The sequence below is a fragment of the Megascapheus bottae genome, chromosome 6 (assembly GCF_031878675.1).
Source record: "Megascapheus bottae isolate mThoBot1 chromosome 6, mThoBot2.hap1, whole genome shotgun sequence".
Classification (NCBI taxonomy): Eukaryota; Metazoa; Chordata; class Mammalia; order Rodentia; family Geomyidae; genus Megascapheus; species Megascapheus bottae.
Window position 1 is genome coordinate 37355256 of NC_143514.1, and position 27427 is coordinate 37382682.

Consider the following 27427-nt stretch of genomic DNA (forward strand, 5'->3'; position numbering starts at 1 on the left):
TTAAATAAGGATATTAAAGAGGGACATTTAAACTCACTCCAGAGATATATCAATAGCTGTTAAAATAATGTATTTATATAAAATTGTGCTTGCTTCACTTAAGTATTAGTTCCAGTGGCAAGGCTATTTTTCTCCATTTCACTTTGGTCTTCATAAGGCCCTCAGTTAGGAAAATATTATTGCATCATTAACCTTCAATTATCTAGCTAATGGGGAAGAAGGATGGCAAACATATAGTCTCTAAGTTCATTTTAACATCATTTATGGCCATTTGATACTTATTAAATCTAGTATTAATGGAGATACTAATAAACAAAAATAAATGGCTTTGACCTTTCATTGTTAAATCTTAATGGAAAAAAGTCATGTAATTTAGAGGATAATGTTCTGATAGGTTTTGACTCCAATTCTGATGTGGCTCTTAATATCTGAATGGCCTTAATCTACTATCAACTAAGTCTTCTTACCAATTTGATAACATCTAGTATACAGAATTTCCATGCAGAATGCATGTATGCTAAACCTTTGATATAGAGATAGTACTTCCTTAAAATGACCCAGGAGAAAATAACAATCTTGGTGACATTGTTCAAAAAAAAATGTACTATTTCTTTGACTTATATAACTGTAACATCTTCTGTGTGTCACTTTTACAAAATAATAAAAATGCATAAAAGTGTCAAATTGAATAATGTGTCTGAAACACATAGAAGTCATTCTGGGATATTTTCTTATTTTGATTATTTGTATGTGAACAGTAGACAAATACGTTGTCTCTGAAGGATTGTGATTGGCTTAACTGAAATTTAGTAGAGAAGAATGTAATGCAAAGAGAAAGACAGGAGAGAGAGAGAGAGAGAGAGAGAGAGAGAGAGAGAGAGAGAGAGAGAGAGAGAGAGAGACTTGAGTTAAAACATTATAGGTGTGCTCATGGTGGAGTATTGGCCTGGCGTTTGTAAGGGCTCCATCCCCAGTCTGTATAATTGTTTTCTGGAAAAATGCTTATATTGAAGTGTAACCCCAAGGTGACTGTATTAAAATGTAGCCTTTGGCAAGGAATTGGGATTGGACAAAGTCCTGGTAATAAGTGTCTCCTGATGCTCCTGTGCTTGTATAAAATGGCACACCTGAACTTGTTATTGTTCTTTCTTCTCAAGTGCAAAGAAGAGGTCAGGAGAACACATGGAGCATGGCAGTTACATGCCAAAAGAAAAAAAATCCTCAGAATGAATTCTACCTTGCAGGTACCTTCCTCCTGGTTGCTGCAGCCTCTAGACTTAAGAGAAAAAAATAAATTTCTGTTGTTTAAATAAATTTCTGTTGTTACTACAGAAGCCCAACTGGATTGAGACTGTACCATTACCACATTTGAAAATAAGTACTAGATTTCTTTTCTTTTAAAGAAAAATGTTATATCAACTGTAGCCATAAAGATGGGTATAACCTAGGATAAAAAATAAGTGAGTTGTTTGTTCTAAGTAATTCACATTGATATTAGCACCAGGTCTCACAAGAGCCTCTGGGAAGTCATCTCCATTTCACAGATGAGGGATTAATGGCTCTGAGATGAGAATTGATGTGCTCTAGGTGGATTGGTTGGTAGGAGGAGTTAAGACAGTAACCTAGGCTTACAAACATTTGCCTGCACCATATTTGTCTGTACTATATTTGTCTGCATTTTCTTGCCTGGGGGCAATAAGGATTGGAAGTGCTCATGCTCAAGACAAGATTTCAGACTTGTACTCCAAGCAGGACAATATGGCAAAAGAATCAGCTAAATAATGCTATGAAATATAAACATGGGATAATAATGTAATAACTGGCAGATAGCTATAAGTTAGTATTGTGAGTCTAACTTGTATGCAGAGTCCACAAGTGTTTTGTCCATGAAATTTGTTTCAGTAACATGGATGTAATTGCCCTGTCACTTCACATCTCAGAGCCTACAGGAAATAAGTGATAACAAATTATCCCTGGGGAAGTCTTTAGATTTTTCTATACTCCAGAAAAGAATGACCTCTTACATATACACATTACATGGGCTGAGTTTTCACTAGTTTTATCCAAGGACTCTAAAAGTAAGAAAAAGCAGAATCAGTACGCAGTTTCTCATGAAAGGAAAGCTGTCATGTGAACAGTAATCGGAGAATTCTATGTCCAAATACAAGGAATAATTCATAAAATATGTGATTTGCCTATCATATATTGATAAGCATTAAATATAGTTGAATTACCACCTTGGCACATATATCTGGTGACTTCCATCTGTTTGTGTCTATATGTATTGATGGGGAGGTAAGACATATCAAATTGGGCTAATAGGGCCTTCAGTTAGATATTGCCAGTGAATCACTAAACAGTGAGTCTGGAATAGAAGCAACACAAGAAGTTGTTAATCATTTTCTAATTTGACATTAAATCCTTGGTGCTGTTGAAAATTCTCAACACATACTGAGCTTCAACAGAAAAAAACCCTCTAATTTTAAAGTTGGCACAAAAATTAGGAGATCCATTTCAATTATGAAAACCATAGAAGAATGAATTATTTAAGCAGTTTTTAATATAAAAATTGCCAAATGTAAATCTCAAATATTGAAATATACCTTGTGTATAAAAATAATATTTATGGTTCCTGTAGCTGATCTTAACAATTCTAACTCAATATTTCAAACACTTTGAGGTTTCAGTGCCCAAGAGTTATAGATATAATGTTTCATATAGATACATATATAGATAGATTATTTGATCATGTTTGAAACACTTTTTACATATGATCTGGGATTCTGCTTAAACAATTATAATTCAATTTCATCTCTAGTTCTGTTTTTGATCTCGTAATTCTATATTTTCCAAGGTAAAAAAAGTGATTAACTTATTGCTTGCTTTAGAAACAGATGGCTTATTATTGCTTATAGCATTTATTAAGATGCAGTATCTTTTTTTATCATGCATGCAAATCTAAATCTATTTGCATGAAGCAGAACTGTACTGAAGGTAGAACATGACTTACCCAATAGTTTTTATAATTTCAGTATCCAAACTAAGACGTATATAGAGCAAAAAGCCTCAGGCTTGTTGATCTTAAATTCTTTCCATATTCTTAAAATTGCTAATAGGCCCAAAGAATTCTTGTTTATATGGGCTATGTCTTTTAGCATCTTCCATCCTATATTCTTGGGCAAGAACTTTCAAATACTCATGCGCTTGTGGCTCATATCTGAAGTCCTAGCTGCTCAGAAGGCTGAGATCTGAGGATTGCGGTTTGAATTCAGCCTGGGAAGGAAAGTCTGTGATACTCTTATCTCCAATTAATCTCCAGAAAAACCAGTGCTCTGGCTCAAAGTGGTAGAGTGCTACCACTAAGCAAATAAGCTCAGGGACAGGGCTCAGGCCCTGGGTTCAAGCCTTATGACACCCGCCCAAAATTGTTTAAAAATGATAATAAACATGTGAATAGAATAAACATTTTTATGCAAAGTAACTATGCTTTCCCAAATGAAAACATTTAAACAAAGGAGTGAACACAGTTCTCTTTAGCATTTACCTCTAACTGATTTTTTAAATTCTCTGACATTTATTAGTCCACTTACATGAAATTTCCTTTATGTTTTCCTTGAAATAATAAAGGATGATAATGATATGAAAAATCTATGAGAAATAAACTTTTACAGCAGGATTCTTTACTTTCATTCTTTTCTTTTAAACCAGTAACTACCATCTGAATTAAGAGAATTGTTCATTTCTGTGAAGTATGTGAATCACCTAGCATCCACATTCACTTGCATAATTTCCTCACTTTTCATTATGTATTTTCTCTCTGTAATAAGACATTCAACAAGAGCTTTATCTTGTGTGATTGTGGTTCTTAATGTACTATGTTATTTCTCTTCTCTTTTTTTTTTTTTTGCCCTTTGGTTAATCTCATGTTGTTACTGTATCTGACTTTGTTGTCTTGTGTATTGTACATACACTTATTTGTTTGATTAAAATAGGAAAGGGAAGGGGGGAAAACAAGATGATTGGGAGGGGGTCAGGGGAGGGGAATGGAGACAAAAACATGAAGCGGGGTATCAATGTGCGAGAAGTAAAGCACCCACTACCTGGTGAATGTAACTGTAACTCCTCTATACATTACCCCAATAATAAAAAATAATAAAAATTGAAACAAAGCTAAATTTTTAAATGAGAATATTACAATAACTAATTGAAAGGGCCTCACTCACCTGACTGGGCATAATAAAACTAGTTAAAATACTGGATTAAAAAATTCACTAGAAATTAGAAGTGTAGACCTGATGCAGTGGCTCATGCCTATAATCCTAGCTACTCACTAAATCTGACTAGTAAGGTTCAAAGCCAGCTTGGGCACTGAAGACCCCGAGACTCTTATCTCTAATTAACCACTAGAAAACTTGAAATAGCACTGTGGTTCAAGGGGTAGAGCAGTAGCCTTGACCTGAAGAGCTCAGGGACAATACCCAGGCCCCATGATTAAAAAAAAAAGAAAGGAAGAAAAGAGAAGAGAAGAAAAAAATTAGAAGTGTAAATAAGACATATCCAGTATAAACATCCTTACTGCTTCGTATTCTCATCTTCTTCCTGAAGAACTCTGATTAACAAAGACCAACACAAGAATGTAGCTTACCAAAATGAACCAGACTCATCAGTTTCACAAGTCTTATACAATTGTGGAGCCAGGATTAAAAACTATCTTAATTAGCATGTGTTCCATGTGTTTACAAAATAGAATAAAAGAATAAGATGGGAATCAAAGAATAAGATGGCTTGTGAAATAAGCAGTTTAAAATTGCGAAAAGTAACACGAAGGGAACAAAGTGGTTGCAGGTGGAGATATTCATAGAATGGCATTAAGGGAAGGTCTCAATACAGAGGTGATACTTAGGTCTCGAAGTAGACCACTGCTAACTATTGGTGAACCTGAAGCATCCATATAATTGTGATATCTGTGACAGATGTAGAATTACACCCCTGCCCTCCCAGGTCTCAGACCCATTAGATCCTGACTTTTAAACAAGATTTCCAAACAATCTGAATGCATATTGCAGTTCAACACAAGGGGTTGAGGAGTGACTACCATGAAGTATTAAACCTATGAAGAGGTGGGAAGGAATACTTTATATAGATGTAACTGTAAGTAAGAAAGCCCTGAGGAAAGAAGCTTTGAAGTTACTGAATGATAAATTTCATCAGGCCAGCATAAATTCTGTTCTATAATTTTATGATACAGTTTTAAAATTTTGTACCATTATTAATTTTGGTTATATGCTACAAAATCCCTGCAGCAACAAAGCTTACATCTTTGTGCTCTAGGAATGGAATGTAGTGGTTTGTATATAAAAGGTATTCTCCAAAGCTTTTTTATTGATGTCCTGGTTCCCAAAGCAGTAGTGTTCAGGAAATGGGACTTCTGGAGAATTCCTGTGTCTTGAGAGATCGAACTTTGTTACTAGGTGAATCTATTGACAGTTGTATATCTTAATAAGCTATTGAGAGGTGGTGGAAACTTTAGTAGGTGAGGTGTAGATAAAAGAAGTGTGTCACTTGGAGTGTACAGAGTATATTTCTCTCCTTCTCCACTTTCCTTCCCCACTCTCTCAATTTGTCTCTCTTTCTCTTTTTCTGTCTCTCTTCCCAGCTACCAGGAAGTCATTTGATCTACCACAGGATTCCCAACATTGTATTTTGCTTCACTCATCACAGGGCCATTCACATGAAGCCAAGTGAACATGGATGGCCCAACTCCAAAACAGTAAGTGCAAACAAGGCTTTCTTTCCTTTTAGTTATATCTCCTACACATATTTGTTACAGTGTTAGACACCTGATGAATACAGGCAAGGACTCACAATCCAGCTGTACTCTGAAACCATTATTAGGGTGCAAAGATAGTCCAGAGCTGGTGTGAGTGGTGGTGCCGTGGGGACAGCTCTCTGAGATTCTTGGATTTCCCGAAGAGAGCATAATGTGCCAGTAAGGTCTAGAAAACGGCACTGGGACAGCATCACGGGAATCTGGGGCCTGTGATTGTGGACCTTCAGATTTTTTTTTTTTTGGTTAGTCGTGTGGCTTGAACTTCCGGCCTGGGCTCTGTCCCTGAACTCCTCAGCTCAAGGCTCCCACCCTACTCCTTGAGTCACAGCTCCACTCCCGCTTTTCTAGTGGTTAATTGGACATAAGAGTCTCAAGGACTTTAGTGCCTGGGCTGGCTTTGAACCATGATTCTTAGATCTCAGCCTCTTGAGTAGCTGGGATTACAGGCATGAGCCACCGAGCCCAGCAGATGTTTTGTTTTAAATTAGTTCCATCCTTATAGCGCGTGATTTTCCAAGACATTTCTCAGGCTTTTTCTACCTTTCTTCCAGTAACTCAGACTTCCATATTTTCATGCTGGTCATCTTCTGGTCAATCCTAAGTAACCTGTGTGTTTGAAGTGGATTCTGATGTGTAGATAACAGGTGCTTTAATGACATTCTGGAAATTCCATTTTGACACAGCCCAATATTGGTTACAATTAGCCAAAGCACAGATTTCCTCCCACTACCCATAAGTCCCCACTAAGTTTCACTGAACCATTTACTGAAGCACCTGTCCTGCTTAGTTCCTTTAGATTTCCACCCAATGTAGTTATTTCTTCTGGTTTTGTAAATCTAAGGAAATCTAATGGAAAAAATCTAATGGAAAAAAATGAGTAGCTTTCAACATGCAGACTTATTTATAAATGTTTATAAATGTTCCATTTCTGATATAAATCCTTCGTCCAAGCAACTAAAAGCTGTTGATGGACAAAGGAGGAACCTGCATCTGTTCTTTTTGAACACTGCAGTAGTGAAGTTTGTGGAGAGCCATTATTTTACTTTCCTCACATTTGTAATTTAATTAGCAGGCAGGCTCCAGGATCATGACCAAATAGTAGTAGTGATACAAGAACTAAGGCTAATGCTGTGTAAATCTGGGCTGTAACACACACCCCTTGTTTTCGTTGGGAATAACATATTGCAGAAAACTTCCTATTTCTAACACAGAGTCTGCCACACAGCGCAGCTGGTGAAGGGCAGAGGCAGGAACGCATACAGATAAATGCCAGGAGCTCAGACCACAGTGTCAGTCATAGGCTAGAATAAGAATCTTGAAAGGGTTGAATTTTGTTCAACCACTCTGGAAAGCATATGGCAATTCCTCAAAGGAGCTCCCTTATTACCCAGCAATCCCACTCCTTGGCATTTACCCACTCATCCAGAAACAAGGACATACTAAAGCCACTAACAACAATGTTCATTGCAGCATTATTTACCATAGCAAAGATGGAACCAACCCAGATGCCCCTCAGTAGATGATCAACAAGATGTGGTACTTATCCACAATGGAATTCTATGCTGCCAACAGAAAGAATGACATCGCCCCATTCGTAAAGAAATGGAAAGACTTGGAAAAAATCATTAAGTGAAGTAAGCCAGACCCAAAAGGAGCATAGGCTCATTTGTAAAAATTGGTACACACCTAGGACTCTCCTACCAGACGATAACAATAGCTCAGAACCTAGGTATATAAGGTCATATAGGATGAAACTAAATGAAAGGATCTCTATGATATGTAAACAAGAGCTTTATCTTGTGTGATTGTTTTTCTTAATGTATTATGTTATCTCTTCTCTTTTTTTGCCCTTATGCTCAATCCAATATTGTTACTGTATTTGACTTTGTTACCTGGTGTGTATATACACTTATTTGTTTAATTGAAATAGGAAAGGGAAGGGGGGAAAGCAAGATGATTGGAAGGGGATGGGGGGAGGAGAACAGGGACAAAAACATGAGAAGGGGTATCAATGTACTACCTGATGAATGTAACTAACCCCTCTATACATTTTCTGGACTACAATTAAAAGAAAAGAAAGCAAGGCTGACTTTGCCACCTTGAAGTCATCAAGAGCTCAAATTCTAGATGAAAGTTATCGATCTAATCCGAAAAAGCTTGTTCTCAGAATGACCAAAGTCAGGGGTCTACTTCTCATTATAGAACAACAACAACCAAACAAGTGTCCTTTGCTTAAGTTTAGGGTTTTAAATCTCTTCATTTTGTCTTCAGAGAACTAGGTAATAAGTTATTTAAGAAATATGAACATAAATAGAAAAAAGCCAGTTATGGTCTTAATAGGGGTAAGTGAAGTTGGATTTGGTTTCCCTTAAGTAGAAAAATTATGGTTTAAGACTATAGTTGGAGACAGACACTGGCGGCTCCCACTTGTAATCCTACCTACTCAGAAGGCTGAGAACTGATTAATTTTGAAGACAACTTGGGTAGAAATGTCCATGAGACTCTTATCTCTAGTCACCAAAAAGCTGGAAATGGAGCTGCAGCTCAAATGGTAAAGTGCTAGTCCCTGAACACCAAAGCTCAGAGGTTTTGGTTCAAAACCTAGGTTTTGGGTTCAAGCCCGAAAACTACTGCCAAAGAAAGAAAGAAAGAAAAAAGAATATAGTCATGAAGAATTGTTCAAAGGTATCAGCTTGATATACACATTTATTTTTGTACATTCTCAAAGAAAGCACAGTTCTCTCCATATTGTGAAAATGGAAGCAACTGAAGGCAGAACCATATTTCAAGGTGTGGATATTGAACTGTAAGAAGTGATTGAGACTTTAATGCTCTCCGAAGAATTCAGGACATTTGAATTGCAATTTTACTGGGATGTCTCATTGGTTCAAAGTGAAGCTTTCTGGAATGGTTGCTTGTCGCTTGGCAGGTGACAGAGGTGGCAAGGACAGGTGAGAATACTTCAGCATCTTGATAGTGGTGGGTGGTTCCGGGCTTTCTACCAATGTCAGACTTGTCTGAGCAAAGAAGTGAAGAACTGTACTCTATCGGCTGCTAAAAAGTGAAGCTTTTTGTTCTGAGGACACCTAAACCTATGAAAGGAGTTATATCATTCTTCACGCTGAGATGGGGTAAAGGTAGATTATATTGACTTCTCATTTCATACTAAAAGTAAATGAAAGCATTTCAGCAAGACACCGAGAAGAACACATATTTCTTAAAGAATTGTGAGCCAATTATTCATAGCAATATAAAATTAGAAATAAATTATTGTCAAATAAATGAGAATATTTCATCCTTACAAGGTAAACTTTTTTTGTCAAAAAGTTTTGAATTGTACTAGCTGAGCAGATACTTTTTGTCTTTGTCTTCAAAAAATACATTAAATTTCTACACATATAAAGATGATTAGCAGTATAATGAAAATATACACATACTATAGATCTTTAAAAAACCTACTAGATATTAAAAGAAGCATTCAAACTTGGAGCTGCCACTTAGTCAAAAATATCACATCAACACTATCATAAAATAATATCTACTAGCTGGGGAGGTGGCTCATGCCGGTAATCCTAGCTACTAAAGAGGCTGAGATCTTCAGTGCCAGCTTGGACACTAAAGAACTTGTGACTCATCTCCAGTTAATCACTAAAAAATGAGAAGTGGGGCTGTGACTCAGAAGAGCTGAGAGACAGCTCCCAGGCCCAGAGTTCAAGCCCCATGACCCACAAAAACAAAAATACTATCTACATTAAACTGAAGGTTTGATAATTGCTTTGCTTATGAAAGGTTTAATGTTATTTCTCATTATATATAGGTCAGTGCTGATATGATATTCAGAGAGAATTAAGTCATATTGATACAATTACAGATAATTAAATATTGCCTAAATAAGCTGTCATATGAACAACTAGTAAAAATATTTTGAAGATACTTTTTTTTTCCTTTATGGCTGTAGACTGGGTGACTGTAAGAAACATTGGCACTTACTTTCCAATTGTATTGGGTAGCATTGTAAGTTGATTGTCATCGACTTTTAGAGTAGTGAGTTTTTTCAACAGTCCTAAAACACAAGAAAACGTTTTGTGAATATGTCATAGAAGAATATGACAAGAAATGCCATAGAAAAAGCATCATTTGTGATGAACGGTTGGCATAATAATTGGCCACATTGTGCTTATATAAACATGTATATTGATCTTGTAATCTTGTGTATTCTAGTTTCAAAAATTAACTTATATTTATGATAGTTCAAGAACACCAAATGCAGGCAAAAAAAATAAAACCAAGGAGTTCACATATACTCGTGTCAACATATATACTGTTACTTTTCCATTTTCTGTTCTTTTAATAAAATGGATCAGTTGAGATGCTCAAACTAATTATGATTTAATATTGAATTAAGTCCTACACACCAATAACTAAACTTTTTGTTATCATATATCTTATAAACAAACCTAAACTAAGGCCAAGAGCAAAGAAAATGAACACTAGGGTAATATAATGAGGTGCTTGTAAATATGGATGGAGAGAGCTAAAACATATGACTTCACATTCTTTTTGATACCATAAATTATTGGCTTGGAAAAGCATTAAGCATAAAAACTTTCATTTCTTAAACATATTGAGTAGAACCAGCCATGAGTTAATGCTACGACTATTTATCATTCACTTTCTAATTTATGCCCCATATCTTCATGGCTTGCTCTGTTTAGGGTCTTAGGGTCTTAATGAGTAATAGTCACAAGGTAATGGAAGAACAGTTTGTTTGGAATAATCAGCTTCCTTACCCAGCTGAACACAGCTTGTAAAATCACAATGGCTGAAAAATCCAAAGGCAAACCATTAAGATTAGTTTGGTTTTGAATTTTATTAGAGCTACAAATATATGCTCTAGAGTACTGTGTACTTCAGAAAACGGATCCTGAGAATATAAGTTCCATAGTTATATATCTTTTGAGAAGAGTCAAGTAAAATGATGTAACATTCATTCTGAAGTTTTTTTTATGAACTTTTGATATGCTGATGTAATGATCTTATTCTCTAAAATTATATTGAAATTTTCTGCTCTGTATTACTCAAAGGCATTTTGTCTTATTCCTTTCTCTTTGTTACCTTTTCTCAATGCACAATTATAGGTGTGAGCCAACTGTGCTTGGCTACTATTATTATTTTAAAAGTAGTTAATAATTACAAAGCATTTCCACTCATGTAATACAACACTGAAGCAAGTAGCTGTTCAATATCTACATATTAAAAATCATGTAATGATAGCTAATACTGACCATGTCACAGACTTTTCTTTCTTTTTTTTGCCAGTCATGGGCTTGAGCTCAGGGCCTGAGCACTGTCCTTGGACTTTCTCAAGGTTAGAACTCTACCACTTGAGCCTCAACACCACTTCTGGCTTTTTTTCTATGTATGTGGTACCGAGGAATTGAACCCGGGTCTTTGTGCATGCTAGGCAAGCACTCTACCACTAGGCCAAACTCCCGGCCCCTGTCACAGACTTTTCTAAGTACTCATATTAATTAACTAGTTCCTCCAGCAAACCATGTAGCAGTATTACTATAAATTTCATTTAAGAGCTGGGGATATGAGACACAGAGAAATTATGTAATATGTTTGAGCTCACACAACTAGTAAGGTTGAAAGAAAACACAGTCTGAACTAAGATAGCCTCACTACAATGCTTGTGCTGTTAATCACAAATGACTGTGATAAATTATTTTGAGAAGTGGTGAAATATACTCTCCATGATTCATTAGATAACTCTCTAGTAGAGGAAAGAGGGCCTTTCATTTTCTAAGAGCCAGCATAACGGAAGGCAGAAGTAATAGAGGCTTGTTGAGTCTGTCAGTCCATTCAACTATTCCACAGCTGCAGTGGTACCCAAATAGGCAGAATGGAAGTAAATATTTTAGTTTCTTGTTATTTCATTGTGTTAAAACTATGAAATTCATCTCTCTTATTCTTTCAAATAGTGATGGCTCAAAAGAAAATCCTTGCTCAAATATGAAAGACAAGATGCAATTTCCTATCCAATTAGAATCAATACATTATTCTGGAGCCAGAACTAAGCTCTTATCTAAGTGTCTTCTCGAGATATGTTTCTAGGTTAAGAAAGGAATTCTCTGAGAAAAATCAGCTTATCTCTATAATCAGGTACTGTCATAGTGCTATAGTTATACCAATGCAATTTAACCTGAAATTTCAATAAGGTCTCAGGTACTTGAGTAACAAGCTAGAACATCAGAGTTACTTTCTCTAGAAAAGAACCACCCAGATCTGCTATTTGCCTGTCCTCACCTGTGTTATGCCAGCCAATTTTCTGTATTACTGATGCATCCTGCCTTCCTACTATCTAATTTCCCAATCTGCTTTCTTTCAGGAGGATACTTTAGACAAACAATTGCATCATGTTAACATTCTACATTTTCTATCACCTTTAAAAAGTAAAACCTGTCTGATTTCAAATAACCAAAGACGCATATATACTATATAGCAGATAACCAGGTGAAATACTGTAACAATATGAGATAACCAAGGGATAGCAAAGGAGATGAGAGATAACATAGTACATTAAGGACAACAATCACTTATTATATGGCTTTTGTTTCAATATCCTGGAGGTCCTTTCATTTACCTTCATACTATATGGCCTTATGTATCTAGGTTTTGTTCTATTTGAAATCAAATAAGGAAGGGGTGAAAATAAGATGGGGCGGGGTGCGGGGTGGGAAATGGGGACCAAGACATGAGAAAGGGTCTCAATGTATGTGAAGTAATGTACCCTCTATCTGGTGAATATAATGTAACCCTTATATTAATTACAATACAAATATATGGAAAAAAGTAAAACATGTTTTTTAATTTTAGATATGTCTACTTAAAAATAGTCATTTTTAAAAATAAAGCAAGTTAAAATAATTTTTTAAATTTATTACAATTTATGACAAAAATTGAAATTACTTTTTTATTAATTTTTTATTGTGATTAATAGAAGGGTAACATTATATTCACCAGATAGAAGGTGCATAACTTCACAAACATTGATACCCTTTCTCATGACCTGGTCCCCATTTCCCTCCCGCCCTTCCAACCTCTTATCTTGATTTCCCCCTTCCCTATCCAATTTCAAATAACCAATTAAGCACATATAAAATATATCAGATAACAAGGTGAAAAATTGCAACAATATGAGATAACCAAGGGATGGCAAAAGAGATGAGCGATAACATAGTACATTAAGGGCAATAGTCACTCATTATATGGCTTTTGTTTCCTTATCCTGGAGATCCTTACATTTAGTGTCGTACTATTTGGCCTAATGTCTCTAGATTTTGTTCTATTGTAAATCTCTGCTAGGAGAGCCCAAGATTTCTACTGATTATAGGTTCATTTTGGTGTGTTTAAAATTTTAGCTTTCTTCTCTATTATCACTTGGTTTAGAAATTATAAATTAGATTTCCATCTAAGTCAATATATTTTAAAATGTAGCATACCTATTTAATTTTACATTTCGTACAGATATTCTGGTGTCCTATATATTCTGCAGATCATCACTATATTTCCAGTCTATATGATATAGTTCAGGTGGTTGTTCATCTTAAGTATAGATAAATTATTCTCCTGACTCAACATTCAATGAGGATGTACCATATGCCAGGCACAGATCTTAATACTGAGAAAATAAGATAAAAAATTGAGTATATGTAGTTAAGTCTATGTATTTGAAGTGGTATGGAGGGCAGCTGAGTTGGATATGTTTGTATTCTATCATATTTACTAATGCTCATTTTAAATTAATATATTTTCCTATCTATTCCAGTACACGTAGGATTTCCTATACTTTTCTGTTCACCACCCTCATCTAGAACAATTAATAAATGCATCAAAGAGTTTACCACAGATTTAACTGAATTAAAAATTTCAGAGACAATGTCAGGCACCAGTGGCTTATGCTTGTATTCATAGCTACTCTTGGGAAGTTGAGATCTGAGGATCACAATTGGAAATGAGTCCTGCAGATAAGTCCCTATAAGACTCTTATCTCCAAATAATCACTTAAAACAACAACAACAACAACAACAAAAACTGAAGTGGCACCGTTGCTCAATTGGTAGAGTGCTAGCCTTGAGAACAAAGAGGCTCAGAAATAGATCCCAGACAATGTGTTCAAGCTTCACAACTGACAAGAAATATGTCATTAAGTACATTAAAAAAGTCAGCATGTCTAGGAATAAAAAAGAAAACACATATTGGCAGATTATTATGATGCTAAAACTAATTCTCTATCAGTGGGAAAGAATGGTTAAATGGAAATACTGAATAAGTACTGAATAACATCATTTTTAGAAACACTTAAGCTTCAGAACATAACTTGTATATTCTAGAGGTTAAAGTCTATATTTAAAAATTAAATATTTTGATAGAATTCTTCTAGCTAAGTACTCTCATAAACAATAATAGTAATGCAAAAATTTTATCCAATTTCACTTTTTTCACATAAAAATTTATAAATAAAAATGCTTAGAAACTAGCCTTTAGTGGCACACACCTGTAATACTAGCTACTCAGGAGGATGAGATCTGAGGACTGCAGTTTGAAGCTGGCCTGGGAAGAAAAGTCTCTGTGAGACTCTTATCTCCAGTTAACAAGTCAAAAACCAGAAGTGGTTCTGTGGCTCAAATAGTAGAGCACAAAGAGGCTCAGTGACAGTGCTCAGGCCCTGAGTTCAAGCCCCACAATTGGCCCAAAACAAAATAGAGTGTTCACAGTATATCTTTACAAACTGTCTGACTTTAAACTTTTTATCAGCATAATAAAAAACAGTATGTTGCATTTTTATTTGCCAGAGGAAGGGTTTGAATTTAGGGCCTGACACTCTTTTGTTCACTCAAGGATGGCACTTTATTTACCTCTTGTGATACAACTCTACTTTCAATATGTCCCTTTTAAAATTTCCAAACTATGAAGACATTTTATATTTCATTATTTTTTTTTTTTGGTCAGTCCTGGGCTTTGGCTCAGGGCCTGAGCACTGTCCTCGGACTTTCTCAAGGCTAGAGCTCTACCACCTGAGCCTCAGTACCACTTCCGGCTTTTTTTTTTTTGTATGTATGTGGTACCAAAGAATCGAACCCGGGTCTTTGTGCATGCTAGGCAAGCACTTTAACCACTAGGCCAAACTCCCAGCCCCTTATATTTCATTATTTAATGTTATTTCTGTTCTTTTTTTTTTTTTTGCCCGTCCTGGGCTTCAGCTCAGGGCCTGAGCACTGTCCTTGGACTTTATCAAGGCTAGAGCTCTGCCATTTGAGCCTCAGCACCACTTCCTGATTTTTTCTATGTATGTGGTACCGACGAACCCGGGTCTTTGGGCATGAAGGCAAGCACTCTACCACTAGGCCAAACTCCCAGCTATTTAATGTTATTTCTACCTCATAGCAATATTACAATGACATTAAATATAGATAGAAGCTACTGTCAGCTTATGGTGGTACTCATCAAATTACTCAAAATCTAGCAAATATACTCTATACAATAAGTCTATACAACCTATATTTTTACAAATTTAAATTAATTTTGTGGGAGCATTTTAACAGGAATGACATAAAATATAACAAATTAAGCTCTTTTAAATAGTTGTGTATAGCAAATTTAATTCATTAATCCCAGGCTAGTGGTTTATGCATGCATCTATAAGGAAGATATGCTACCAAAGAGATTCTTAGATCTGACATAATCATCCAAGGCAAAATATTTTATCCTCACCTATGGAGTCAGGCAATTGCTGTAACATATTGGATGACAGTAAGAGGTCCTCCAGGGCTTCACATCCCGAAATGTCCATGTCAACTGTCTCTATTCTGTTTTTGGACATATCCAGATATACCAGCATCTTTAACTTCCCTATAGACTTGATGACATTGCATAAAATCAGGATTAGTTGAGAAACTTTCACAAGATGTTTTAAAGCTTATAACTCCCACAATATTGTAAAAGCAATTTTAAAAAGCCATTAACACTATCACAAGTTTTGACACAAATGTAGAAATATTGTAACTCAGATATTGTTAGTAGAAAAACACCTTGACAGTTTCTCAAAAGATAAAGCATAGTTTTTATGTGACTGAAATATCCATGTCTCTCTCTCTCTCTCTCTCTCTCTCTCTCTCTCTCTCTCTCTCTCTCTCTGTATATATATATATATATATACATACATATACCTGGAAATAAAGACATATGCATATAAAAAGTAGCTATGATTCAAGTGAATACCAACCTATGAAAAGGTAATCAAAGTGTGATGTATGTGTGCATTGGAACATTATTGAGAAATAAAAATGAATGAGCTTCTCGTACATGATTTAAAAGGAATGAATCTTGATTCGGTATGAATGAACCTTAAAAGTGTCAGTCACAAGCGACTAAGAAATCATATAATCATATGATTCTATGTACATGAAATGCCCAGAAGAGACAAATGGATCCAACACAGATCAATATTTTCTGTGCAGCTTCTGAATATACTCTTAGGGAACAAAATAATGCTTCATGGTGTCTATGAGGTTTATTTATTTACTTAATTGTCTTTCTTCTGTTTCAAACCCATTACACAGGCATTAATAGTCTAAGATCAAGGTCTTTTGGATTTAAGGCCTCACAATTTTTGAGGATGTTGACAGTTGCTTCAATATCTCTCTGGACATATCAGTGTCTGGAGGTAAGCGCTAGGATGGCAAATGGAGAGAACGGAAATCACAAGTTAAAGGTTAAGCTTTCAATGCATATGAATGTGTTACATTATCATATAGGAAATAAGGAAAAGGAAAACTTGCTTTGTTGTTTTCTTGACACTAAATATTTTAGAATTAATCATCTGTGAAAATTGAGAGACGTGGACTGCCAACTTGCTGATTTACATGAGCCAATCAAAGTCAAGCCTGGCTGGATGACTGACAAACAACTATTTGTCAGTGCCAGCATTCAGAAAAGCCATGGGTATTTATGGGATATTCTCATATCACTGAAGCAAGATCACTAATTAAAATATACTAAATAAATTATGGGATCTACTGAAGTTTGGGAGATAGATGACAAACTTTGAAAAAAAAAAGACAAATTAGGCAGCATTCTATGCAGAGTTCACCACCACCACCACCACCCTCACCACCAGACTTTTAAGAAATTGTGAGTTAATTTGTACAGTTGGAATTTTGAAAGACATGACAACATCTAACTATTGTAAAAAGCACAATGAATCAAATTCTCATTTGTTCTTCTGTTGGGCCTGTAGAGGGCATACAGGACCGGTGTCATGTACAGCAGTCTCTGGAGATTGGCCAAACCCCAATGTCTACTTACCTGCTCTCTCAGTTTCCTTATCTACAAAAGGAGGGCAGTGGCAGAACCTACTTCCTAGGATTCTGATGAGGACTCAATGAGTCAATATATGTAAAATGGCATAGAGTGCCTAGCTCACAGCAAATATGATGGAAGTAGCTTTTAAAAATATGTATTGATATTGGTGATATAGAACAGGGGCTATGGTTACTTAAGTCAGATAAGAGTATATTTCTTTTTGAATAATGTCACCCCTTCCCTCGCTCTTTCCTAGTTTTCCCCTCCCATCCCCATCATCAAAAAATTAATCACCCCACAAATAAACTCTCAATGAAACAATAACCCAATTAATAAATGATCTAAAGACTCAGAGACTTGTCCGAAGAAGAAGAAGTAAAAATGGCCAGTAGATACATGAAGAAATGTTCAACATCTCTTTCCATAAAATAAATGCAATTTGAGACATTAAGATTCTACCTCACCCCTTTTAGAAAAAAAATAATAATCAATGTTGGTAGGGATGTGATCAAACGGAAACTCTACTACACTTTTGGTGGAAATGTAAAATTGTTCAATGGCTAGATAAGTGGTTTTGAATAAATAAATTTATCCAACAAGCAGATATAAAATTGCAGCTAGACATACTTTCTGGTTCCATAATCCCTGTATTGGAATTAGTAATGGCATGCTTGTTTATGTTCATATGCCGAGTAGTACAAGATAGTGTTGTGTTCTAGCACTGTTACATTTGATGGGTGGTCACATTCCATGAGTTGAAGCTAAACTGCTCAGGGATGTTACTGGCTTGCCTCTTTGTTGAGGAAAAAAATCTGACTGTAATTGAACTACTGTTTTTAATATGGTATAGTCCTTGCCATCTTAAAGTCTGACTGGCTCTATTGAGCCTCATCTGAACTTACACTTACTTACATGCTGTGAAAGATCTTTGATAATATGAGCTGAAATCATTATGTGGTTACCTATAGGAAATGATGTTGATTTTGTAAAATAAACTGGTGTTAGAGCTAGTATTTCTCTTTAAAAATGAACTATGAATCCACCAACTTCTAAAAACAGTAAATATGGGAAGAAATGACAATTATGCTCTTGAGAGAGCAAGATAAATTATTCATTGCATACACAGCACTTATACAAGATACACTAAACACAAAACTCAGTGAAAATCTATTGACAACTAGTTTCTACACACTATTTTACTGAGAAATTGGAACACCAAGATTCAAAATCTAGGATTATTGTAATATTCAACCAACATAGAATATAAATTTTACTTATGGCATAATAAAACTTACATACCCCAGGTAGAATTTGCAATGCGTTGTTATCCATCCACAACTCCCTTAAATTCTGTATTTGATCCAGAACTTCAGGCTGGGAGAGAGGCAGAAAGAGAGAATAGAGGGAAAAACCATAATATTAGACTTTTCTTATCATGTATATTAGACATTATTTCTTGGGCCTCATGTTTGCAATTGACTCTGATGTTAATTCTGTAAGAGATTCCAAGGTCCGCAGGGTTTCCATAAACTTGGTAGTCCTGGAGATAGCCAACCTAGAATAACAATAACAAGATCCAGTGTTTAGATATCGTACTCTGTTGCTTTAATAGCTTTCAGTGGTTCTTTGTAACATTAATTTTACTCTAATTACTTAACCATTTTCTTTTTTACAAGAGTGCAAACTTGCAAAGGCCAGAGTATACTGTTTCATAATCACTATCTTCATATCCTTATTTTTTTCTTTTTGTATGTATACTTGGTGCTGTGCATTCCAACACCCACTTGCATAAAGCATTGAAGTATTGTGATAGGCCTACTTAAGATCCTTTGCTTCTTATCCACTCAATTAATTAATAATTATCTGTTGATTAGAAGATATGATTACCATATGTATTGCAAGTAACAGCAGATTCCTTCTCTATTAAAGTATCTGATTGGGCAAGTTTTGCAGCTTGATCTATTGTTGGAGACAAAGGATTATAGATAACTAAAATTCAAAAAATCTGTGAGAGAAAAGAATAATGTAGAGAACAGGGGAGAGATGGAGAAAGAAAGAGACTAAGCAAGAGAGAGACACAGAGGAGGGAGAAAAGCAAAGTGCATGATTACCTATGCAGAAGCTCTCTAAGCTCACCTCCTGGCAGGCAGTCTATATTGGAAGGGTAGAAATTGCCATTATATTAGCACGATCTCTCTCCTTGTGGTGGCCTTTTCCCATTTTCCTCCAGAAATGAACCCATTTTCTATGTCTCAGGCTCTGTTCTTCCTTTGAAGTGAAGTCCTAGTCATCATTTTATAGGTGTGACCAACACCAAAACTAGTCAATACATTGTATTTACCTAGCCACAGGACTGATTCAGAGAAGGAAATGTGACCCATTCAAAACCTACATAATGGCCTAGGGGGGCTGGTGCCTGTGTCTGTAATCCTAGATGACTGAGAAGAAGGATCATAGCTCAAGACCATTTCAGGCTGGATCCCAATTAAACAGAAAAAGGTGGGAATGATTGTATGTGCCTGTCATCTCAGCTATAGTGGGCCATTTAAATAGAAGACTTACTCTCCAGGCTGGCCTGGGAAAAATAGATTCTCAAAAAAATAGGCTAAACATAGAGCTCCCCTATGACCCAGCAATTCCACTACTTGGCATTTACTCACTCGTCCAGAAACAAGGACATACTAAATCCATTAGCACAATGATGTTCATTGCAGCACTATTTACCATAGCAAAGATATGGAGCCAACCCAGGTGCCCCTTAATTGATGAGTGGATCAACAAGATGTGGTATTTATACACAATGGAATTCTATGCTGCTGTCAGAAAGAACAACCTTGCCCCATTTGTAAGGAAATGGAGAGACTTAGAAAAAAATCATATTAAGTGAAGTAAGCCAGAATCAAAGGAACATAGGCTCAATGGTTTTCCACATTTGTCATAATACAGTAGAAACCTTGGGCTCTCCTAGCAGAGATTTACAATAGAGCAAAACCTAGATACATAAGACCATATAGTATGATGCTAAATGTAAGGACCTCCAGGATATAGAAACAAAAGCCATATAATGAGTGATTGTTGTCCTTAATGTACTTCGTTATCACTCATCTCTTTTGCTGTCCTTGGTTATCTTATATTGTTACAGTATTTCTCCTTGTTATCTGATATATTATGTATATGCTTATTTGGTTATTTGAAATAGGATAGGGAAGAGGGGAAAACAAGATGAGAGGCAAGGGTGGGGGGAGGGAAATTGGGATCAAGACATGAGAAAGGGTATCAATGTATGTGAAGCAATACACCTTCTATCTGGTGACTATAATGCAACCCTTATATTAAATACAATAAAAATACATGGAAAAATATAATAAAAGAAAAAGGGTTGGGTACATAATTTTTTGCCTCTGCCAATGAATCATGAAGCCCTCAATTCAAACCTGAGTGTGACTCAACAATAATCAATCAAACATAGAAACACAGAAAGCAACAATTACTTAAAACTACTTCTTTAAGAATCTTGATAGTTCCTTTTGGATGAGAAACTAGAAGGAAGCAGTCCAAGGAATTTCAGTCAAGAAAAAATGGAGGAATATATCTGAAAATATAGTCTTTCAAATGAAAGGAGAGTGAAGCTGAAGCTGAAAAATAAATCTAAGAGATAAACATAACTGATAGCACAAGAGAAGAGATTGACTTCAGGCAGAAATGACATGCTTCATTTCGTCGTACTTGAGGAAAGATGGTTCAGGATGTGTCAAGTATAAGAGATATGGAGAAAGCATGAGTAGAAATGGAGAAAAATACATAGGTTGAATTCTCAAGTATTTTAGATCAGGTGGGGACAGGGGAGAAGGATCTTATGTATCAGTGAAGCTGGGAGAGAACTGAATACACACTTGAGAGGACACAAGGTCAAATGAAAGAGTTCTATCAATAATTAGTATGGCATTTTCTGAGCCAGGAAGAGGGATTGCTAGTGTAACATAAAGCAGAAGAAACATAATCCTTCATTCAGGTCTACATTAGGTCAGTCAGTAAGGACTAAAGAAGGAGTGAGGGACAGAAAATATTATAAAGATGGAAAATTAGAATGAGAAGTCAGAATTTAGGTATCTAGTGTTTCTGAAGTAATTTGAGATAATGACAGCATTCAGGAAGTGCTACCTCTTGGAGACATTTGGCCCAGGTAGGAAGTATGATGTCATGGTTTGTGGGAAAGGGAGGATGCTTTAAGAACTCAGGCCTTGCGTGGCTTCTAAGGATTCGAGCGCTCTATATTCGTACTTTAACACGTATCTGCTGTCTTGGCTATGTGTCACACACTGTGGCAAAGATGACTAATAACTCTCAGAAATTTCTCTAACATGACTTCTACTAGGGAGCCTAGATATCTCTGGCTTGTTAGAACGGTATAATTTGCTAATCTGCATTTCAAAAAATACTTTATTCAAAAAACCTCATTTCATATATTTAATAAGAGCAACAGAGTAACAGTCCTACTTGATGGATAAAGAATTGGACAATCATTTGCTGAGGAAAATGAGAACAACTGGATGAGGTTTGTATCACTGTTGCTGGAAATGTCAGGTTTTCTGACTCCAAAGATGAGATCACATTGGAGCTTAAAATTAAAATTCCAAAATAATAAAGAGAACTAGTAATCAAAAATGACCCATAAAGAGAAAAAAAGCATATGCTAGGTTTGTAAATAAAACACATTAATCCATAGATACCATGATAAAGTGTACCACAGAGAAAATTTCAGGAATTTCCAAATAATATCACAGACAAAAATGTAGTTAGCAGATCAATACAACCTTGTTGAAAACAAAACAAAACAGAAACTATAATATGATGAGCATCTCATGATCAATAGATAATTTACCAGTAAGTCTTAGAACTAAACTAAATGCCTTATATTCAATTGAACACATAAATTGCTTTTGCAATGCAAATTAATTTCATCACAAAGTCAATCAGTTTTATTAAAAGCAAATAAATTAATTCATGGATAACTTGGCATGTTCTATACTGAGAAAAGACCTACATGGTAAACATACTGAGAAGCAACTTTTGGAAGTACATCTCAAAAATCTTTTCAAATAAGTATATCATGCTATGAAAACTTTCAAATCTGCTTCCAGGCACACACACACACACACACACACACACACACACACACACATATATATACACACACACACACTGTATGTGTGTGAGGGTGTTGTAGTGTTGTATGCTGGTACTATAGTTTAAACTTGGGGATTATGTGCTGCCCCTGAGCATTTTTGCTCAGGCTAGTGCTCTGCTAACATATGGTTTTTCAAAAAAAATATTGCATGTAAAATCAAATACAGTGAATATGAAGCAGAAAAGTAAACAAATATATTCCCAATTCCAAATGCACTTGTTTCAGAATGGAACAATGAAAGAAAGTGGGATGAGAAAGGATAGCTGGGAGAGGGAAGAATGATGGAAGGAGTGTCTCATCAAAATGCATTGTACAGCTAGCTGGGTGCTTGTGGTTCACACAGGAGATTCAGGAGGCTAATATCTGGAGATCATGGTTCCAGGATAGCCTAGGCAGGTAAGCCCATGAGACTCATCTTCAGTTAACCATTAGAAGTCAGAAATGGAGCTGTGTGGATCAACTGGTAGAATGCTAGCCAGTACAAATTTCATAGTTGATAGCAATAATCAATTTCTACAAATTAGAAAGTATTATATACCTATGAACACATAAAAGCAGTAAAAGTAAGAATCTAGAATGATGGAAACTATACTGGATGGACTAGAACAGAGAAAAGAGAAGACTTCTAATTGACCTAAAGTGTTTAGTTTCTTTGTTACAAAGACAAACTTTAGTTAATATTTGTTCATTTGGGTTGGAGGTATGTGTTAAGTTACTTTATAATTTTCACATTTTTTCAGTTTTAAAAATTTAGAAGAACCTACATTATATCCAAATATTTATTTCAGTAATCTCAGTAATGGTATTAGAATCATTTAACAATTTTCTTCTCTTGTACTTTCAGTGTTTTTTTTTAACTCTCCTATGGTATGTGGGTATCAAATGGTATTAAAAATTAGAGAACATTTTTGTGTGTTTTCTTTAAATTGATACTTAAACTTTCTTAAGCATTGTTTCCAAGGTAATTTTCCATAACTATTCAAAATGAGCTAAATAAATTATCAAATCAATGAATACATAAAGAAAATATTTTGAATGACAGCAATGATTTCCAACAACTCCTCTCAGGTACATGTAATTTTAGACTGTTGTACTATTTTGAATAGTTTTTATCTTTTATACCACTAATTCATATAATACAGGTAAATTATGTGTGGTTGTACCCTACTATATTTCCATTTTAGAGTAATGTGGAAAAACGTGTTTTTAATTATATAACTTTTTTTTCTTTTTTGCCAGTTCTGGGCTTGGGCTCAGGGCCTGAGCACTGTCCTTGGACTTTCTCAAGGCTAGAGCTCTACCACTTGAGCCTCAGCACCACTTCCGGCTTTTTTCTATGTATGTGGTACCGAGGAATCGAACCCGGGTGTTTGTGCATGCTAGGCAAGCACTCTACCACTAGGTCAAACTCCTGGCCCCTATATAACTTTTCAAAGTAGAATAAGTTAAGAGGAAAAAAAGATCTTCAGACTTTAAATGTCTTAAATTTTACCACTTTGGACAATAGTCTAGAAGTTCCTCAAAAAACGAAACAGAGATGTTCCCTATAATCCAGCCATACCACTCTTCAGCATCTATCCAGAATATCACAGGCCAGGATATTATAAAAACACTTGTGCATACATATTTACTGCTGTACTATTCACAAGTAACCAAGTTATGGAAACAGCCCAGATGCTCAGTGGATGAGTGAATCCAAAAAATGTGGTACCTAGACACAATGAAATTTTATTCAACCACTAGAAAGAATAATATGTCATTTGCAGGAATATCAATGAATCTAGGACAAATCATGTTACGTGAGATAAGTCAAGCTCAGAGAGACCAATGGTGCATGTTCTCTTGCATATGAGCAAGCCAGATTTAAAGTATACTGGGATATGATTAACTATACAGGACTCTAGGTATTCACCCACAGTAAAAACAAAGGAGGAAATATTTATGGGGAGATGAACACAAGGGGATAAAGACCCTTTGCCCTTTGCCTCAGCTCATATAAAATAATTATACGTAACAATGAATTCCAGGAAATGGAAATGAGAGGATTCTCTCCTCTCTCTCTCTCTCTCTCTCTCTCTCTCTCTCTCTCTCTCTCTCTCTCTCTCTCTCTCTCTCTCTCTCTCTCTCTATTTTCTCTCTCTCTCTTTCTCTCTTTATATTTTCTTTTTGTCTTATGTTTGTTTGTCCTTGGGAAGGCAAAGGGAGGTCAGAGATATAGAGGGACAAAGGGTAAACAGACCCTACATCGAAAATGAACCATACGACTTGTGGGCAAAAACTGTGAGGGAGAGAAGGAAGAGGTGACGTTGTCCAAAAAGAAACATACACATTACCTGACCTATGAAATGGTAGTCCTTCTGTATATCACCCTTATAATAAAAATTTTAAGTTAAAATTCGATGTGATTATCTGATAGGTATTATAATAAGAGACTTGTAGATCTAGAAGATATCAGAATGAAACCTATGATTGAAATAAGCAAATGTGAAGGCTCATTCTCCATATAATAAATATAAAATATCAAATGCCAATTTAAAAAATACATTTTCTAACCAAAGTGACATAATTTTGGTATTTTATAGAGCTATTGTCATTGAATTTTTCTTTTTACTATCTTTATTATGTAACAGTATTATTTTCTTCTGTTTACTCTTCAGACTTTTGTTGAGCAACATTTAGTGTTTGCACCCTATAAAAGAAGTGTAATTTCTGTGTTAGAAACTTTCTTCCTTTTTTAAATTTAAATTCTTTATTTAGAATTTATTGCTAGCCCTTAAGCTCTCACAACTGGGAAATCTTTTATTCATGAATTTCACAGCCATGGTTGAAACTCTTCCTGCTATACAAAATTGGATGACTAAAATTGTTCACCTTTGAAAAGCCTACTTATCATTCTCTCAATTGTAATGTACTACATGACTTGAGATTGTTTAACTTCCCCAGTTAATTTCTTTAGAGAGGAAAAGGTTAGATCCATAGGGTCTGATCTATTTCTAGGTACATTAATTTCATGTTGCTCAGTTTTATTTAGGAAATCAATTCCACTAAAAGGGGCATAAGAATGTAAAATTTTGCTTTTATTTCATTCCTTTTAGGAAAAAGATGCATTTTAGTAATTGTTGGAGCAGCTTAATAGGTGTGCTTAGTGACAATAATAAAACGCAAATCGATTAATTAATTCATAAGGTTTTATGAATATTCTAACAGGACTTGAGCATAATGAATTCAGTCATTAAACACTCAGTTGAAGATAGTAAAGGAATAGTGGAACATCTATGTGTGACATATATTGAAGGAGCCACAATATGCAAAGGATCCATTTGGCATATCAAATGATCTCAGAATGTGGGAAGACTGCTCTTCACAAAACGAAGTTGAATGGAGATGCTATAAACCAATCACGGAAATATGGAGAGAAAATCGGGGATTTCACTTGAGCAAGGTCAAGATTTATTTATTTATAATCTATTCATTCATTCTAGAAATATTCCCCAAGGAATTCCGTGAAAACACTACTAAAGGAGAACAGTGTAGCAGTCCATGTCAGCACGAACTCTTCAACCCCAACTTGGGACCAACACCTTGGGGAAGGTCTTGGGATGTATCCCATAATCACCGGACGAATATATGAGGAAAGTGGGCATGATTGTCGGCTTTTCTAAGGTGTGATTACTATTGTTTAGAAATAGAATAGTCTGAGAAACAACATTCTAAGTGGTTCATATTGAGGCTGCTATTTCCATAGAAAGAACCTTAGGAGGGGCTCCTATATAAGACATTTTAAACCTTTCAACAGTGTTATTCAGTTTACATTTATAAAAAGGTTCAGTATGTCCCAGTCTGGAGAAAAAATAGTAAATAGCAGACAAATCTTCATAGGAATTCACGCCTCCTAGTCTGGCCCTACAAAATAGTAGATGGAAAAGAAAAAGCAATTCTGGTTTCATGATTATTGTTTTAACTACTATATTCAGATTAGATCTCAACCTTTTTGACCTTATTGAGATGGAAGAGTAAAAATGGTATTAAAATCTAATCTCATAATTCAAATAGGTCTTTGTTTTCCTCAAGAAAAGGAAGAAAAGAAAAATTATATCACATAAATCTGCAGCTATTTCCTTCCTCCATCATCAACCCATGCTTCAGCTTGAGGGCTATTTTAATCCGATAACTTCTGCTTGAAAATAGCCTTTCAGAATCACAAAAAAGACACACCCTAGAAATGACATTGAAAAGATTCCAATATCATATAAAGTGACTCTAATTTGATCCCCCACTTACTTTTTGGCTTTTTCTTTCACTGTATGCTTGAGCCTTGAGAAAAATTCAAGTCTTGGTAGTTCTTCAGGGCAACTTCAATTATCTTTCAACTTTATCTTGGTAAGCATCATTCTTTAAACCTGAAAATCTGACCTCTGCTTGGGTTAGACACTCTTCTAGTATTGGTATCTGTATAGCAACTGTATATAATCTGAGGTATGTGTCTCCAACTCTTTCCTCTTTGTAGTCTATTGTCTCAAAAGTTTCACCTGGATTGAATAAAATGAACAATCCGGGCTCCCAAACAATCTTTTCCTGTAATGCATCTCAGTAGCTCAGTTTCACATCACAGCTAGACGTTGCCACCGAATAGGAATACACCATTGACTACAGTTCCTTCTCTAAGTTCAGCTGGCTTTTCACAACAGTTAGTAATGACTTGTCACTGATATGCCTGATTTAATTTGCCTTCATTTACCCATTTTTCTAAGCTGAGATTCACTGATAACAGTCTACTATTAGAAATATTTTCTTGTACATAACATTTAACAAACACTTTTGTCATGTTCAACCTAGATGAAGAGGAATCTGATTTTCTGCCTTTTCTGTAACAGAACCAACCTATACTGCAGAAAATTACAATATGGCTGAATGTCTTCCCTTTACATTTATGGCAAATGCTTAAAATGGAGACTAAATTCTTGTGACCTGTTACTTTTCCTGGAGAAGTTATCTTTATGTCTCTAAAAGGACTATTTATAGTTTTTAACCTTGTCAAACTT

At 35.4% G+C, this 27427-nt stretch overlaps 1 protein-coding gene across 4 annotated transcripts in view; it reads right to left on the bottom strand.

Annotated features, from left to right (window-relative positions):
• The window catches only part of Lrrc7 (leucine rich repeat containing 7), a 465452-nt gene that overhangs the window by 100098 nt on the left and 337927 nt on the right, over window positions 1-27427 (bottom strand). For all 4 annotated transcript variants that reach the window (XM_090334630.1, XM_090334629.1, XM_090334628.1 and 1 more), the window contains exons 9-11: window positions 18497-18571; window positions 15608-15752; window positions 9821-9893 (exon numbers count right to left, since the gene is read on the bottom strand). In XM_090334630.1, the coding sequence (XP_090190756.1) occupies window positions 9821-9893; window positions 15608-15752; window positions 18497-18571 (293 nt within the window). The remainder of the gene's footprint in view (window positions 1-9820; window positions 9894-15607; window positions 15753-18496; window positions 18572-27427) is intronic.